This window comes from Anser brachyrhynchus (assembly GCF_964034855.1).
Source record: "Anser brachyrhynchus genome assembly, chromosome: 5".
NCBI classification, from domain to species: Eukaryota; Metazoa; Chordata; class Aves; order Anseriformes; family Anatidae; genus Anser; species Anser brachyrhynchus.
Window position 1 is genome coordinate 31,430,505 of NC_137699.1, and position 15,156 is coordinate 31,445,660.

General features: G+C 34.3%; 1 protein-coding gene across 8 annotated transcripts in view; it reads left to right on the plus strand.

Annotated features, from left to right (window-relative positions):
• TTBK2 (tau tubulin kinase 2) overlaps positions 1 to 15,156 on the plus strand; it is a 91,320-nt gene that overhangs the window by 41,866 nt on the left and 34,298 nt on the right. For 5 of the 8 annotated variants that reach the window (XR_013952114.1, XM_080594818.1, XM_080594822.1 and 2 more), the window contains exons 7-10: positions 7,871 to 7,909; positions 12,183 to 12,248; positions 12,815 to 12,907; positions 13,942 to 14,067. Coding sequence is in view for 7 of the 8 variants with exons in the window: in XM_080594818.1 (XP_080450944.1) it covers positions 7,871 to 7,909; positions 12,183 to 12,248; positions 12,815 to 12,907; positions 13,942 to 14,067 (324 nt within the window). In the remaining variant the exon portion in view is untranslated. The remainder of the gene's footprint in view (positions 1 to 7,870; positions 7,910 to 12,182; positions 12,249 to 12,814; positions 12,908 to 13,941; positions 14,068 to 15,156) is intronic. The other 3 variants (XM_080594821.1, XM_080594823.1, XM_080594824.1) reach the window with 1 other exon arrangement.

The window sequence follows — 15,156 nt, forward strand, 5'->3', positions numbered from 1 at the left end:
TTGCTCCCTGAAGATATTTTGGACCCACAGATTTGTATGAGCAAGGACAGATTGCTCATACATGCTTTTCAATATACTTTTCATGTAATGCTGTTATAATATGATCTGCAAACAGTGTTATTTCTAAAAAAAAAAAAAAAAAAAAAAAAGTTGTGCATGCCCTATCCCTGGAAGTGTTAACGGCCAGGTTGCATGGGGCATTGAGCAACCAGATCAAGTGGGAGGTGTCCCTGCCTATGGCAGGGTGTTGGAACCAGGTGATCTGTAAGGTCCCTTCCAACCCAATCTATTCTATGATGGTATGAAAAAAAGTGTTGGAAGTGGTCCACAGACAATATCAGCTAAAACTGGTTATGTTTTCTTTATTTGCCCCAATGACACTGATGATTTAGAGTTTGTGTCAGTACTCCTGGGTAATAACTTGACTGCATGCATAAATAAGAGACTATACACCTGAAGTTGTTCAAGAATAGTTATTGAAATTTGTATTAGAGTGAAAATTCATATTAAATTGAGAAACACACCTGCACGCACACACACACACACCATTAGATTTAAAGAATAGGCAGTCAACTCATGAGAATTGTAAAATTTATCAGATTTCAGTCTTATTTAAAGAGCAAGAAAATAGATCATATCTTCAGCAGTCCTTGATACATTCTCTACATAGATTAAAGCAAAACTCATGAATGACTGGGACATGTTTTAAGTACTAAATGGCAGTAGATTGTAAGGAAAACACATTAACTAATACAAAAAAGTTCCAGGGAGCTTTTTCAGTTGATAGTACTCCATATTAAGGATATAATAAATGGCTAAAATATGTTAACTGGTCTAAAGGACCATTCTTCCCAAACCTGACTGAAACTGTTGAAAGCCAGATGCTTCAGGGTAATGGTCTGTGTTATTTTGTTAAATGTACTGTTCAGTGGTTGTTTCATCCTATCAATAAGCATTTTGTTGCTGGCATTTACCTGATGCTATCTTTTTCCACTAGTGTTGTCTCTCAGTCTCTAACAGTACATTCATTATAAAGCAATGTGACCAGTCGAAGATCGCATGTTTCATATTTATTTTTCCTCTTAAAATCTTCATATCTTCCTCAGCTCTACTGCCCATCTTTAACACGTGTTGTCACTTTAATTTGCAATAAACTTTTGAGTTTTTCTCCATTTCATTTTAACTTCAGGTTGTCAGCAAATCATATTATTGTCTCACTGAAACATACACGGACTTCTCTAAATTTCATCTGCATGCCTTCTCCCTTCTGATAAAATTTTCAGCAATCTCTTGGTTATTTCCTTATCATTTAGTGCAACTTCTTCTATTTTAGCCTCCTGTTTTCCCTGCCATTCTGCTGTGAGCAGGGGTTACTGGAGTCACGTCTCACTAATAATTGCACTGATGTATGGTAAGGCTGTTGTTATCCAGGCTGCAAGTGACAAAGGTGACAAGTGTTTCTGCAGTTGTAGGTGCTATGGTATTACACATGATATGTTACAAGGAGGAATCTGAACGTTAAGATAATCCTATTTTATCCTTCCAATTTTACTCTTTTCCTAGCTTGTTCATGAAAAGCACAAGAGCTTGAATAGCTCTGTGTGTATTGTTGAGCTTAGCATGGAGGCAGCCTGTGGAATTGAGCATGAGCTACGTAGCCCTTCAGGTGTGGCTCTCTGGGGTTTTCCAGTGCTCCCACAGAGCTGATTTGCTTAGGCTCAGCAAAGGTTCTGTTCATTACTGTTCATGTACCTGACTAATAATACCATTACCCACTCCTCCTTACTGTCATAGAAATATTCAACTTGTGGGAAGAATGATGGAAGAAACAAACTTTGTTAATAAGATCCTATCTGTATAATAGTCCTCTGAGGCTTTTATACATGCATATACTTCAGAGTAGTTCCTTCGTAAGTTTTCCATCTGATTGAATAAGCCATTATCTCAAAACATTTTTTTTTGAGCAGAGAGGTGATAAAAGGTTATTTTTCCTCCTCAGCATTTGCATGAAAGCTGTCTACGATGAGCTGGACTCATCAGCGTTAATGGTTACAATGCAAAGATCTACTGCGCATGTTAAAATTTGGCTTGAAAAATTCCCAGAATTAAATGTTCATAACTGGGCAATCCTAAAAACAGAACTCTCATTAGGTAGTTCTCCATTGTTTGTATAACAAAGATGGAAATTAATGTGAAGAAGGCAATGAAAACAGCAAAGCAATGTCAGGCATGAAAATGGTTGCATAGCTTACAGTGGTTTCTCCCTACCCGGTTCTTTAAACCTGTCTGACAAATGCTTCTGTGGGTTCCTTTTATTCTTGACAGATTTCCCCTTATTCCTTCTCATGTCTGTGAATTAGATTTCATGAAACAGAGGAGTGGAGTGTGTGAGGTATCAGGAAGTGCAAGGCAAAAACAGGAGGTGAGAGGGGTGAAAAAAGGGTGACTGGGAATGAATACTATTTTCCTGCCTCATTCCCTCTCTACTACAGAAGTGAAGATAGCAGCTGCTTAAACAAAGAACAAGAAATATTTGGTAATAATCTCAGAGGTGTCACATAAATGCCTTAGTGAACTTTAAAACTGGAAGTAGTTTGATTGTACTCGTGTGATGCTTTGAGTGGGCTAACTAACCTGGGGAGACCACTGTGCTCTAACAGGACTGAAAGTTGTATGTGTCTCTATAGCATTGTGCTGAGTCAGCTGCTTCTTGAAACAGTTTCTAGAAATAGTTCTAATCTATATGAAGGGAGGAAGAAGACATGGTAGGGAGGTGGGATGTAATGCAACAAAGCTAAATTACATCCAGTTTATCATTGTTGCATGCTTATAGAGGAGTTTGACATCATATGGAATGAATTAGATGGCAAGTTGCAGTTTTAGCTCGAGCCATAGGACAGGTATCTTAACCCATGTAGTCTGAAATCAGCCTCCTTGCAGCCACCTCTATTCACTGCTCTACAGCACTTCTTGGGAAGATTCAGAGCTGAGGCTCTAAAACATTATAAATACATAATAGCTTTGTACGGAACTCTGATAGTCAGCAGACCTTTTTGCAAGGGAGTCTTGGTGTGCTGTTTGAATAGCACAGTACAATTATTTCATCATTTAATTCCTCGGTCTGTGTCTCCTGGATACCAAGGATGTGTGTTTTCAGTGTATTTGGAAACAATGGTAGCTCAAATTCAAAGGATATCTTGTTTATTGATATAGGCAATATGCACATACTAAGTCAGTCATGTGAATCTTGTACCTTCACTTTATTCACTTTCTACTGAATAATTATTTGAGCTGTTTTTCAGGTAGCTGTTTTCTTTTCTTTAAAGCTGTTACTGAAATATTTTCTAACTTCTTCTATTTTTATATATCTAACCAAAATCCTTCCAGAAAATGCGATGTTCTGGGACAGCAATTGCTTTATTTTATTAAACATCAGAATGTCGTAACCTTCTGGTTTGTTTTACAGTTTCTTATCTGCTATCTTTGCAGTATTAGGATACTTGAATTAGAACTAGACATCTGCCTTCTCATTAAGGCCATGACTGGAGATTTAGATGAGCAGCCATAAGAAAACAATGCTACAATTATTTATTTAAAAATAAACATTTACTTTGAATAGTCTTTCCTAGGATTTTAAATATACATTATACCTTTTGAGACAGGGTCAAAACCCACTACTGTTATTAAACTCCAATAACATAAAACTAATTTTCTTTGTAAAATGTATTTTAAAAAAGATTTTTACCGTGTAATTTATGTGGAGAATATATTTAGGAAGTTGGATGGGTAAACCATTTTGGAAAAAACATAAAGCAGAAAAGTATAGAGTGAAGAAGAGGTAACAAAATAGAGGAAAATTTAAAATCTGTAGTGTATAAATCTTGATTTCTTGGAATATTGTTGTATCGATTGTATGTCTCTACAGCAATTAGCAAAAATCTGTTCGGCACAAATAAAAATAAAAGAGTAATAGAGATTTCTGTGATGTATTTCAGCTGCCAAATAGAATGCGGTAAGCTCCTGAAAATAGAGTTAACATTTTGGTACTGTAGAATGAAGAAAATGTTAAAAGAACAAATAATTAAAAGTACAATTTTGGATTTTCTTCACTAAATCTGCATCAGTCAGACTACATTATATAGATTTTTGGAAGTAGATGAGGTTTGCAAGATTTGCTTCTAAATTTTGATCTAATCATTTAATAGTTGAGAACTACTTAAAAATAACTACTTTAAAGAAAGGCTTTGTTTCAGTAAAATGGAGATCTAAGAGTCCAAGATGAATTATTACAGCTTTATATCTTCTTTATAGCTCAGTTCAGTTTATAATTCAGTTCTGTAGCAAAGGAATTATTACATAAAACCAGAGCCACTGAAAGCAAAGCGTTCTATTATTCTATGAAAGATGTGAACATACAGCTTCTTTTTTAATATCCTATACATACTCCTTAATTCTTTTACTCCTCATGTCATCTAAGCCAATAAAGACCTAGAGTCTAATTCATATATATATATTTTTTCTTATAGCTCAGGAGAAACAGATGAAAATTTAGATTTGTATGTCAAAATGTCCTACATGGAATTATTTTCTAATAGTCATTTGCTGGAGAGACTAAGCCAAGAGACTTTTTTTTTTTCTTTCTATAAGGAGGAATCTGCATAAGTTTTAAGAATTGTGACCTTAGTCATTTGAGGCTTCATGTCTGAATTAGTGATAATTTGACAGGGAAGACAAGGCATTTAGTTTGGAGAGTTTTGCGCAGACATTGCTTTTTGTATAGAAGACATTAAATCAACTATTCGATTGTTAAGTTTCAAAAGTTTTTGAAGTAATGCATCAGATAAAGCTGTATTGTACCAACCAGTGTAACACTATTTATTATGTTTGTCTGCCATAACCTCCTTCAAGGACATACAGGAAGATTATTTAAGGCACAATCTTTTATTATAAATATATATATATATATGCATTTCTAGCATCCACTGAACATGATCCTTGAAAGTCTGATTGTATTACTGACAAAGAAGAAATGAAGGAAATCAGTGTTAGCCAGCCAGCTGGTGTTGTGTGTGATAGTACAATGTGAAAAAGGCAGGCAGTGAGTTAATGTAAAAAAAAAAAAGTGAAAAGAAAAAAAAAAAGAATACTGTGAATCAAATTAAAGAGTGACACAAATAGATTGAATATATGAATTTCATGCAGTGTGATATTATTTTGTAACATCTCTATGGAATATTCTTGCAGTAATTAAATAAAATGAGAACCATAAGAAAACCAGGTATAGGTATTTCCATGAGAGGAAGACTCTTTGTGATTTGGTGTTTGGATTTTTTGGGGGGTGAAAAATAAAAAGAACACACAATCTTAATATCCTGCCCAAAGGAAAAGTTTGATGAATAGTTGAGATATGAAAAAGATTTAATTCTCATAATACAATGCTCTGCAATTTTTGGTGTATATATATATATTTTTTCTTTCTTTCCTGTAATGTGCGGAACACTGATAATATATCCAAGCAATCAAAACAATTTAAATTAGAAATTCAGATGTGTTGTATATCATATATCTGTTCTTTATTCTGACATAGCAGTTCCTTTATTTCTATAGGATGGATAGGTGCTCAGGGCAGTGGGCTACAATTTTCCCACTAAGATTTTGTTTGGTATTATATTTGTAAAAAATCCAAGTTATTCCATAAATGGTGACATTTACTACCTTCCTATGGTTTTGTATTCTACTTCCCTTGTGCCCTCCAAATTTTAGTATTTTCAGTTCCATACTACACCCAACCTTTCTAACCAGGATCACAATAGTTCATCCTTGCAGTTTCAGGGCTGGGCATGTGCTAATGTTCCCCCTAAAATGTGTGCTGATTCACCAGCTGATTGTTGTCTGTTGAGGTGGATGTGAGCCATTTCTGTTGAATTTTAACTGTCTGTGTCTGTATCACAATACTAATTTAAGTTCTGTCTCTAATTACCAATTTTCATTAAACTTGAAGGAACTGAAAGTTTTTGAGAGCTGTCATATTTGCTTGAAATTAAAAGCTATTATAGTGGAAAGACAGATGGTTTCTAAAATTTGGTCAGTAAAATTTCTTTCACAGTGAAAGGAAAAGCAAACCAAAATGAAAACATAATTTCTAGTTTCTAATTCTTTCTGAGCTATGGATTAACTTCTTTGCTGAGTTAAGAGAAAATATTTTGAATAGTTTAAAAAGAAAACAAAGAATGTCTTTTTTTTTTTAATATAAATATCAGTTTCTCATCCTTAGTTTAGCAGTCTTGAAATAAGTCTACTACTGGATTCATGAAACTTTGTAATGTGTGGTATTATCATTGTAAATACTAAGTATAATAAGTACAAAGCAATGGAAAATTAATGTCTGAGTTCTCCAGTCTGCTAAGAACACGGGACTTCTGATAATGCAGAAAGACCATAACATTTTTGCTTGTGGGGATTAAGTAAAACAATATTTCTGCTGTCTGGGGAAATCCTCTGCCAGTGCATTAGCTGGCTAAAGTAACTAGTCTTTCTCTTAGAATAATCTCTGCTCCAGCTCCTGTTACAAGAGGAAGAAGAGAGATCAGACAAGGCAAAGCAAACACGCACATGGCAGATATGTTCTGTGGGATTTTTTACTGGAGTAAATTCAGGTTTGTGACACATACTGTAGGTTGTTACCACCTCCAGCCCACCAAACTTCTTGTCTGATCATGAATCAGCTTTGAAAGCGTTGCTGTTTTCAGCCAGTGCATCACATTGCCTAAGCAAACACTCCAGATTGAAAACTGAGCAGCTCGAAAACTGAGCAGCTCAGGAGCTGGTTCGTGCATCAAATATCTCTCTTGGAGGCAGCGATGCTCTTTATAGCACAGTCAGTTGGTGCTAAATTTTGATTTGTCACCATGTCTGTTAGAATCCACAATAACATAATTTAATTGTACTGTTAGATGTTAGCTCAGCTTATTACCCAGCTTCTGCTGGAACTGGGTAGAGTAGGATCAGACAGCTACAACCAGTTTTTGGAAATCACAGCTTCTGTTTATGTAGAACTGAGTCCAAGTAGTGTATTCTACTGACAGTAGGAGATGGTTCAATAATGACTTCTCAATGCAAGTATTCTGGTATTAGTGACTTAACGTGCTTTTTATAAAGAGCTGAAAGTGTGGCTTTGAAGAGCTGTATATACAGTGATAACTAATTGTGATGTACAATATATTGTAAAGGCAAATTTCAACTGACTGATCTTTCCTTACTGAGATGATCCCTGAATGTTTCATTTACTTTAAATGTGTGCTAATGCATATTAGACGTTAAATGAAGTTGCAAATCCTATAGCCACAAAAAGGGGGGATTGGGAATGCAAATTGTTGAAGCCATTTGGTGTAAAGAAAGGTAAATCCTGGAATTATATTCCCATTGGGTGGAAAAAAAAAAAAAGAAAAAAGAATAGGAGATTGACTTTTTTAAGGGAGAACAAAGGAGGATTCTGTTTTTAACAAAGGGAAATAAAGCAGCTGCTTCTCAACCCATCCCCCTATTAGCTTTAGAATTCAGTTTTAGAGGCAGCGTTGAGAAGGTGATATTTGCTGCTTGAGCTGGTTTCTCAATCTAAAAACCTAAAGATGCTTAAGAAGTATCAGTCATTGCCTGACTGGTGGGAATAACCTTGGTGTGTCAGATATAATATATGAAAGTCATTATTATTTTATTTTTTCATATTTATTATCTAGTTTCTATGATTGTAGTTAAAAGCTAACTTTTTGCTCTATGTAATCTTTTCAACATTACCCAGAGCAAAAAGCCTAGAGCATTTCTCTGAAGTTACTGAACTGAGATAAAGAAGTGTGATTTTCTTCTTCCACAGACCCTCCATAGACCCAGCAGTTGTGGACAGGTTTGTAAGGTTAGTGTTTCCCATGAATCTGCAAACCATTATGCTTAGAGGCAATAACTCACTTTTCTAGGAATTCCTAATTTCCTGCATGTAGTTTATCTAAGATATTGTCATATGTTTCCAGGGTGTGGCAACCTTCAAAGAAAACTGATGTTACATTAAAAAGTACCTTTACATGTAGCAAAATTATTCTTAGTCAGTGGAAGTGCTTCGTAGGCATGTATTTTCAAAATAATTTCTTTTAAGTCGCAGTTGAAGAATTTGGTGATAGTAATCAAACCTCAGAGAGCTCTGACTTCCAGATCACTGCTTGAGCAGTTCACCAGAAACCCTTTTTTTATAAAATGATATATAATAAACTGATTTATAAACTGATCCAAACAGATATGCTTTTATAGAAAATTTGCGAAGTATCCCACTGTTGCTTTTGAGATATTTAGTGTCAAATACATTACCAGTACAAAAGAACTGTACCCTTCTTAGAAATTATATCCCTTATTCTAATAAAGATCTAACTCATATGATCCATATACCCATTACCACTAATTTAGTTCCTGGGATTTGGGGTAAAATTTTGTAGGGATTCTTTTTCTTCAGAAAGTGTGACTCCAGAATCTAAAGACTCTTCCCTAATTTCCCAGTTGTCCATATGCCAATTCGAGATTTGCTTGCCTCAAAAGCTTTCTTACTCTATGTGAAGGAAAAAAAAAACACACATGATAACAATAGTTGCCATAAATAAATAGAAATGAATGGAAGCTAAATAAAGCTGTTAAATTATGGGAGAACTGAAGAATAAAATTTGTTACTGGGTGTACTGAATCTTCTGAGAACTGTTAATGGATCCCTGCAATTGAGGCAGCACCTGGATGTGATGGTTGCTCCTCCTATCTATCACTGACAAGAAAACAAAACAAAACCAAACTACACTAAATTTCAAGTAAAAAAAAAAAACAACACACAAATGACAAGAAAGAGTTAATTGTTTCATTTGTCCTAGAAAGTACGTAATGTGATCCATTTTAATCAAGGGAATTCATGGATGTATTGAAATGTAGAATTCACCGTATCTTTACTACAAATGCCTTCTGTATCTATATGTTCCAAAAATGCCCTAGATTTTGTTGGTTGACTAAATAGGTCACCTTCAATGACCAATCAAATTGGACTTACTACGCTTTTTTTTTTTTCCTCAGCAAGTAAATGTACTTTGCTCTAAGAAAGCTCATTTGCTGTGGTAGCAGGTTTCTTAGATAAGGGATCTAGAAGATGAGATTATAAACAATGTTTCTGCAAGACTAACTTGTCTTCAGTTGATCCACATGAGCTCAGATAGGAAAAAAAGAGATGTCTAAAAAAAAATTAACATGATCAGTAATAGCAGAGAGACAGTTTATTTGAAAAACTCAGTGAATCATTCAGGGAGTTGCTATTACTGCCTGTAGTGTTTTTCGACATGAAATGTAAGGTGCATGAAGAGCTCTGCAACAGTTTCAGAAGTTTTGCAAATGCTCAGAAGTCTGTAAACTCTGTACTGAATTGGGCAAACATGACTTGGGCTACTAGAACCATCATTCACGTTAGTCACACAATATAATTAATTTATTGTTGTTGCATGCCCTTGTAATAACACTATTCTGTAGGAGTCAGCTGCCTTACTAAAAGGTATTTAATTGTTTCTTAAAATGTAGCACAGTTACATATGCTCTTAAATCGGATTTGTACTACTACACTCTAAGGCAGTATCTCTTCAGACTGAAAAAGGATTTAGATATCCTCAAAGAAGTAAAGAAACCAGAATTCATTTCATGATAAAGTAATATGTAGAAAGAGTATTCATGCATTTTTTTTCCTGCCAGGTGATTCTGAGATAATTGAAAACATTGGAACTCTATCTTCCTAGGGCATATAATTTTGTAGGCATATCTAAGAATGGCAGTGACTTTAACATTCAAAAGCAGTTGAGTTAATACACAATGAAATCCTTCCTGTGGACTTTTATCTCCAAGATAGTGATGGAACAGGTCAGAGTATCAATTTCTGTAAACTGAATGGAGTCATTTAGATTTCATATGCCATTCCTTATTCTCTTTTATTTCCTTATCAAGCAACTGTTTGTTTTTTTTTTCTTGCGATTGTCAAGTAGAAATTAAAGTTGTCACTGTAAGAATATAGGCTTTAGTTCCATCCTACTATTCATATTTTTCATTATTGTTAGAATAATAGAAATACTTAGCTTGGTAATAGTGAATATAGTCCTTTCTTTTTAACATTCACATCAGAGGTTGAAGACAGTATGTGTGTGGTTTCATCTTCTGAAATTTTATCCTCTTGGGATTTACTGCATTTGTATTTATAGGTATTTTAAAGTTATACTCTTGGTGCCCTTCTAAAAAAATGCTGTTCTTCAAACTCTTTGGAAATGTACATGTGTTCTGATTGGGTTGGCAGTGATGCTGTATTATTCACATTTGGATGACTTCTGATCTTCAGAACTATTGAGAAGGAGATTTTTTTTTTCTAAAAGGACTTTATTTTATCCTGAAACTTGGCAGTACCACAAAACATTTTGAGCTATTCTGTTTATTATTACGCTGTGCCATGAAGTTTCTGCAACTGCAGTGTTATGCTTTGTTTCTGGGTAATGTTCAGGGTGGAATGTGATGTACTCACAGGATTTAAGATAGTAACTCAATTGTCTTGCCTGGACACAAAATGTGTTCCAAGCAGCATTTAAACTTAATGAGAATGTGTGAAATCTGTGATAAATCTATATACAGAGCATTGTCTGAGAACCTGTTCATATTAAAAATGTACTAGAAAATACTCTCCACCTTACTGACACTGATTCAGCTCTCATTGTACCTTTTTTTTTTTTTTTGTAAAAGACATTGATAATATGGGCTGTTGAATCCTTTTAAAACACCTTGCTGCATAATCTTGTTGGATTTAATTGATAGGGTTACTGACAGTAATGGCAGTTCCTGGCATACTTAAATGATAGCTGTCAGTGTTGCTTGTCTTGGTGGAAAAGACATTACACCTATATTGTGGGGAAAGACCGAAGGCTTTTTTTTTTAATAGGGTAATTATTTTGTATCGTGATTATCTTCATGTGTGTATCAAACCAGATTTTTCAATGTATTGTGCATTTCAATGTATTTCAATATAATGTGCATTTTTTTTAATATCTGAAGAATTATTATGGGTCTGGGTTGGGCAGACAGATCACTGATACCCTCTTTAAGTATATGTCAGAGGTGACGAACATAATTTAAGTTTCTTGCATCCAGTGTTAGAGGAGACAAAAAAAATTATCATTCATTGGGAAGAAAAGAGTGCAAAAGAAAGCAAACAGCAGTTCTGGCAGGTCTCTCTAGTATATATAGAATGACTGGTCAAGGAGGGCAGAATGGATTGGTTATCTGTCTTAGGCAAAGTAATAACACTTCTTTTTGATTTTTTTTTAAATATATGTTATTATTATTAGTCATATAGTTCTTTTTGTAACATTTTACTTGAAGAAGGGAAGGCTGGGAAAATATATTCTGTGCTTATAAAACAGCAATTGACTTACATGCATACAATACTTAGAGTGTGAGGGAAGAAAAGCTGGTATTTGGAAACTAGAAAAGAAAGAAATATTTTCAACTGGTGCCAGTAGTGCAACCCTTGCCATTTATTGTCCAGCCTCAGCTTTCCATGCTGTGGCTGAGAGACATACCTGTGGCTTTACTTGCTCTTGGTATTTTTCAAAAAGTGATTGGTTTGCTGATTCAGAAAATAATTTGTGAAAATGTTGCCAGTACATTTTGATAAATATCTGGTTGTCTGCTTGTACCATGTCATATCGGTGCATTTGAGCAAACTGGAAGTAATTGTTATGTTTAAGATCCTGTCAGAATTTTAAACCTCAGACTTTTACTAGTTAAAACCAAGAAATACTTCATTATTGGAGAAAAAAGAGGAATAGTTCTGGCATACAGTTTTTTTGTTTGTTTGTTTATTTTTTGAAGGATGAGGTAAACAGGACCTGATGCTTCTGGAGAATGAAAACTGACATAAATAGATGGTTTAAGAAACTACAACATATGTTGCTTTCTGATGCCTACGTAGATTTCCATTGATAAGCTGTAGAAACACAATAAATTGAAATAAAACAAAGTCTTAAAATGGTATTTGTTGTGGCTCTATAGCCACTCTGTAGATGCCTAGTTAAATAATCAGAGGGTTTATTTCTGACAAAATCTTTTTTTTTTTTTTTTTTTTTATTCTTTGACAGCCACGAGCTGTCGCTGGTTTTCGAGGAACAGTACGATATGCATCAATCAATGCTCATAGAAACAGAGTGAGTATCTGAATCTGTATCGTGTCTGAAATTTGTATCTTATAGCAGAAAGCAAAAAATGCATTTGCTATCGATTTTGGGTTTTGTATTCTTATATGTCTTGTAGAAATTTATACATTTAAATTTTGGGACAGGGTAATATAATTTACAGTAGTTGAGAGTAAAAATGTTCTTGTTGTAGAAATAAGAGTGATTTTAAGAGTTACCTTTGTTCAGTAGCATTGCAAGTTAATAAATTAAAAGGTGTAATTACTGAGTTTTGTAAAATACATCATCTCTGCTACATCTTCTTAATATCAAACAGCTCTTCCAGTATAGAGATTGGCAAGGTTATTTTAACACACTTCAACTTTTGTTTTGTTTCTCTGTATCTTTTATGGAAATTTATTTGTCTTTCATACTTGAAATAGGTGCCTGATTTAATTATAAGAATTTGTTTTACAGTGTTGATTATATTAATTTTCATATATAGTAATGTAAGTATTCACAGCAGTGAAGCATCTATCTTCACTTTTGTCTTATAGATATTTGTAAGCTACATTAGAATAATATTTTTTTTCCCACAGGAAATGGGCCGGCATGATGACCTCTGGTCCCTGTTTTACATGTTGGTGGAGTTTGTGGTTGGGCAACTGCCTTGGCGAAAAATAAAAGATAAGGTAAACGTGGAAGTAAAACCAAACAGCACAAGGAATATTTACTTCTGAACTGCAAGGAATATTTACTTCTGAACTGCAAGCAAATGCTATGATAAAGATTCCACTAAGAATCACTGGTTCATTAATTTTAACATTACATTTTCTGGTGTTTTCTTTTTTTCTATTTTTTTCTATTACTTATCATTCCTAATGTCAAGGTATAAAATGCAATCAAGTTTTATGAACTGTTTTAGTGGAAAAGTATATTGTTCTTCTGGTATGAAAACGTTTTAAAAGGCAAAAGTAAGTGTATATGTACCGCTTACTTTGTAGGTCTGTTTTCACTTGAGTGTTTTTTGAGTTCAGCTATGGGACACTGAACATTTCTTATCTATTTTAATTATTTGTGAAATGGACATTTCTTATTTGCTGGTGAACAAAAGTTAATCAGTCAATGTGCGGTAGTGCTTTTAGGCACGTATCATAGGTGAGGTATAATAAGAAAACAGTATCTAATTAGCCTATTATTATTACTTCTTTCAGCTTCTTTTGAAATTATACTAAAACAAGGTTACTTGTGGTTTATGCATTAATAGATGACAATGTGGTGTGTAGGTTGCTTCTCTTTTTTCGATTTTGATGTACTCATCTTACACAAAGCAAGATTTCCTAATCTTTCACAATGTACTGTGATGACCAAATATACACCAAAAAGTGACTGGACTTCAGATCTTTTAATCTTTAAAACATGCTCTTTAGAAGGGTTGGAGTGTCTAATGATAGTCTTTGGTATCAGACAGCATTCAAACACAGAAGGAAAGTAAATGGCTTTTCATATTCAATTTGAAGTTGATATTTTTGCTTATGTACTGACAGCAATGATAGAATCTCTTATCTTGCTATGTGATGAAGAACTGCCTTCCTCAGTACTGTTCAGTGCAATATACGTACCCGTCTTTCTGGTCAGTATTGTGTTGAATGGCTCTAGGACGCAATGTGAATATGCTGTAGCACAGAATGAAGGTGCTAATATTTGTTGTGTTATTTGCTCCTAGGAGCAAGTGGGCTCCATTAAAGAGAGGTATGAGCACAGACTTATGTTGAAACATCTTCCTCAAGAATTCAACGTCTTTCTGGACCACATTTCTAATTTAGATTACTTTACAAAACCTGATTACCAGGTAAATATTTTTTACAATTTTGTATCTCAGATTTTAAATAGCAGATTTGTATGCTGTTTTGTCTTCGATTTCCTTTGATTTCTTTGTGTAGTCTTGATAGTGATTATGGATTGTTCCACCACAACGTTATTTTAATGACCATCTAGTACCATGGAAATTTTACAATTCAAAGATGTCATTTTTTCCCCCTTTTGGGAACAGTAAGGTTTCTAAAAATTATTGTCAGTTGTTTTTCAGGCAATAATCTGTTAGGATTGGGTGCTATGCTGGTATTATTCTAGGCTCCATTAAGTGCTCCTTCAGTTACGTTGACGAGATTGTTTTCTCAGTGATAGTCAGGCAGTTTTCCAAAATCTTGAGCTCAGCACCTGCAATATATACAGCTGGAGCACAACATGCAACCAAGCTGGTTTTTTTTCATGCTGAAGTATTGCCTACAGAGATCACTAGAAAACTATATAGTGATTTTTCTTTTTTGAAGAGAGTATTGCCTGCTGAAATGGACAGCCTCAGTTCAGTGATAAAGTGGTGGGTGCTGAGAGGACACACTGTAGAATATGTGCTTTTATTCACTGAGGGTTGACTCGTGTTTTAACAAAAAATAAACCTCAAAATGTTACTCTGGTCTATGTAAGTATCTAAAAAGCAGCATTTGTGTTTGCGTCATGGCAGAAATTATAGGAAAGATTTAAAGAATGATCTCAAAAATTACTTCAGAGAGAGTGCTGAAGGTGTAAAGGAAGAGTAAGGGAGAATGGGACAGAGAGAATTATGGCTTTGTGCAGTTCAGTAGGGTTTTAGAACTAAGATAGATAGCGTTTTGAGGGTTCTTGAAAGTAAGGATAAAATGGATACGATCATTTTGTGTAAGAAAAATGATCTAAACTTCCTATCATTTAAAGTTGCTGAAAGATATGTGTTTTTAAAGAAAGCCAGAGAGACAAATTTGCAGCAGCATTCATTGGAAGAAAGAATGAAAACCAGTTTTATCTTTTAGGAAAAAAAAAAAAAGTGAAAAAAAAGTATGAATTTTTGAAATGTTATGAAGACATGATGTGATAAAGACACAGCCTTCCCACCAATTAATGG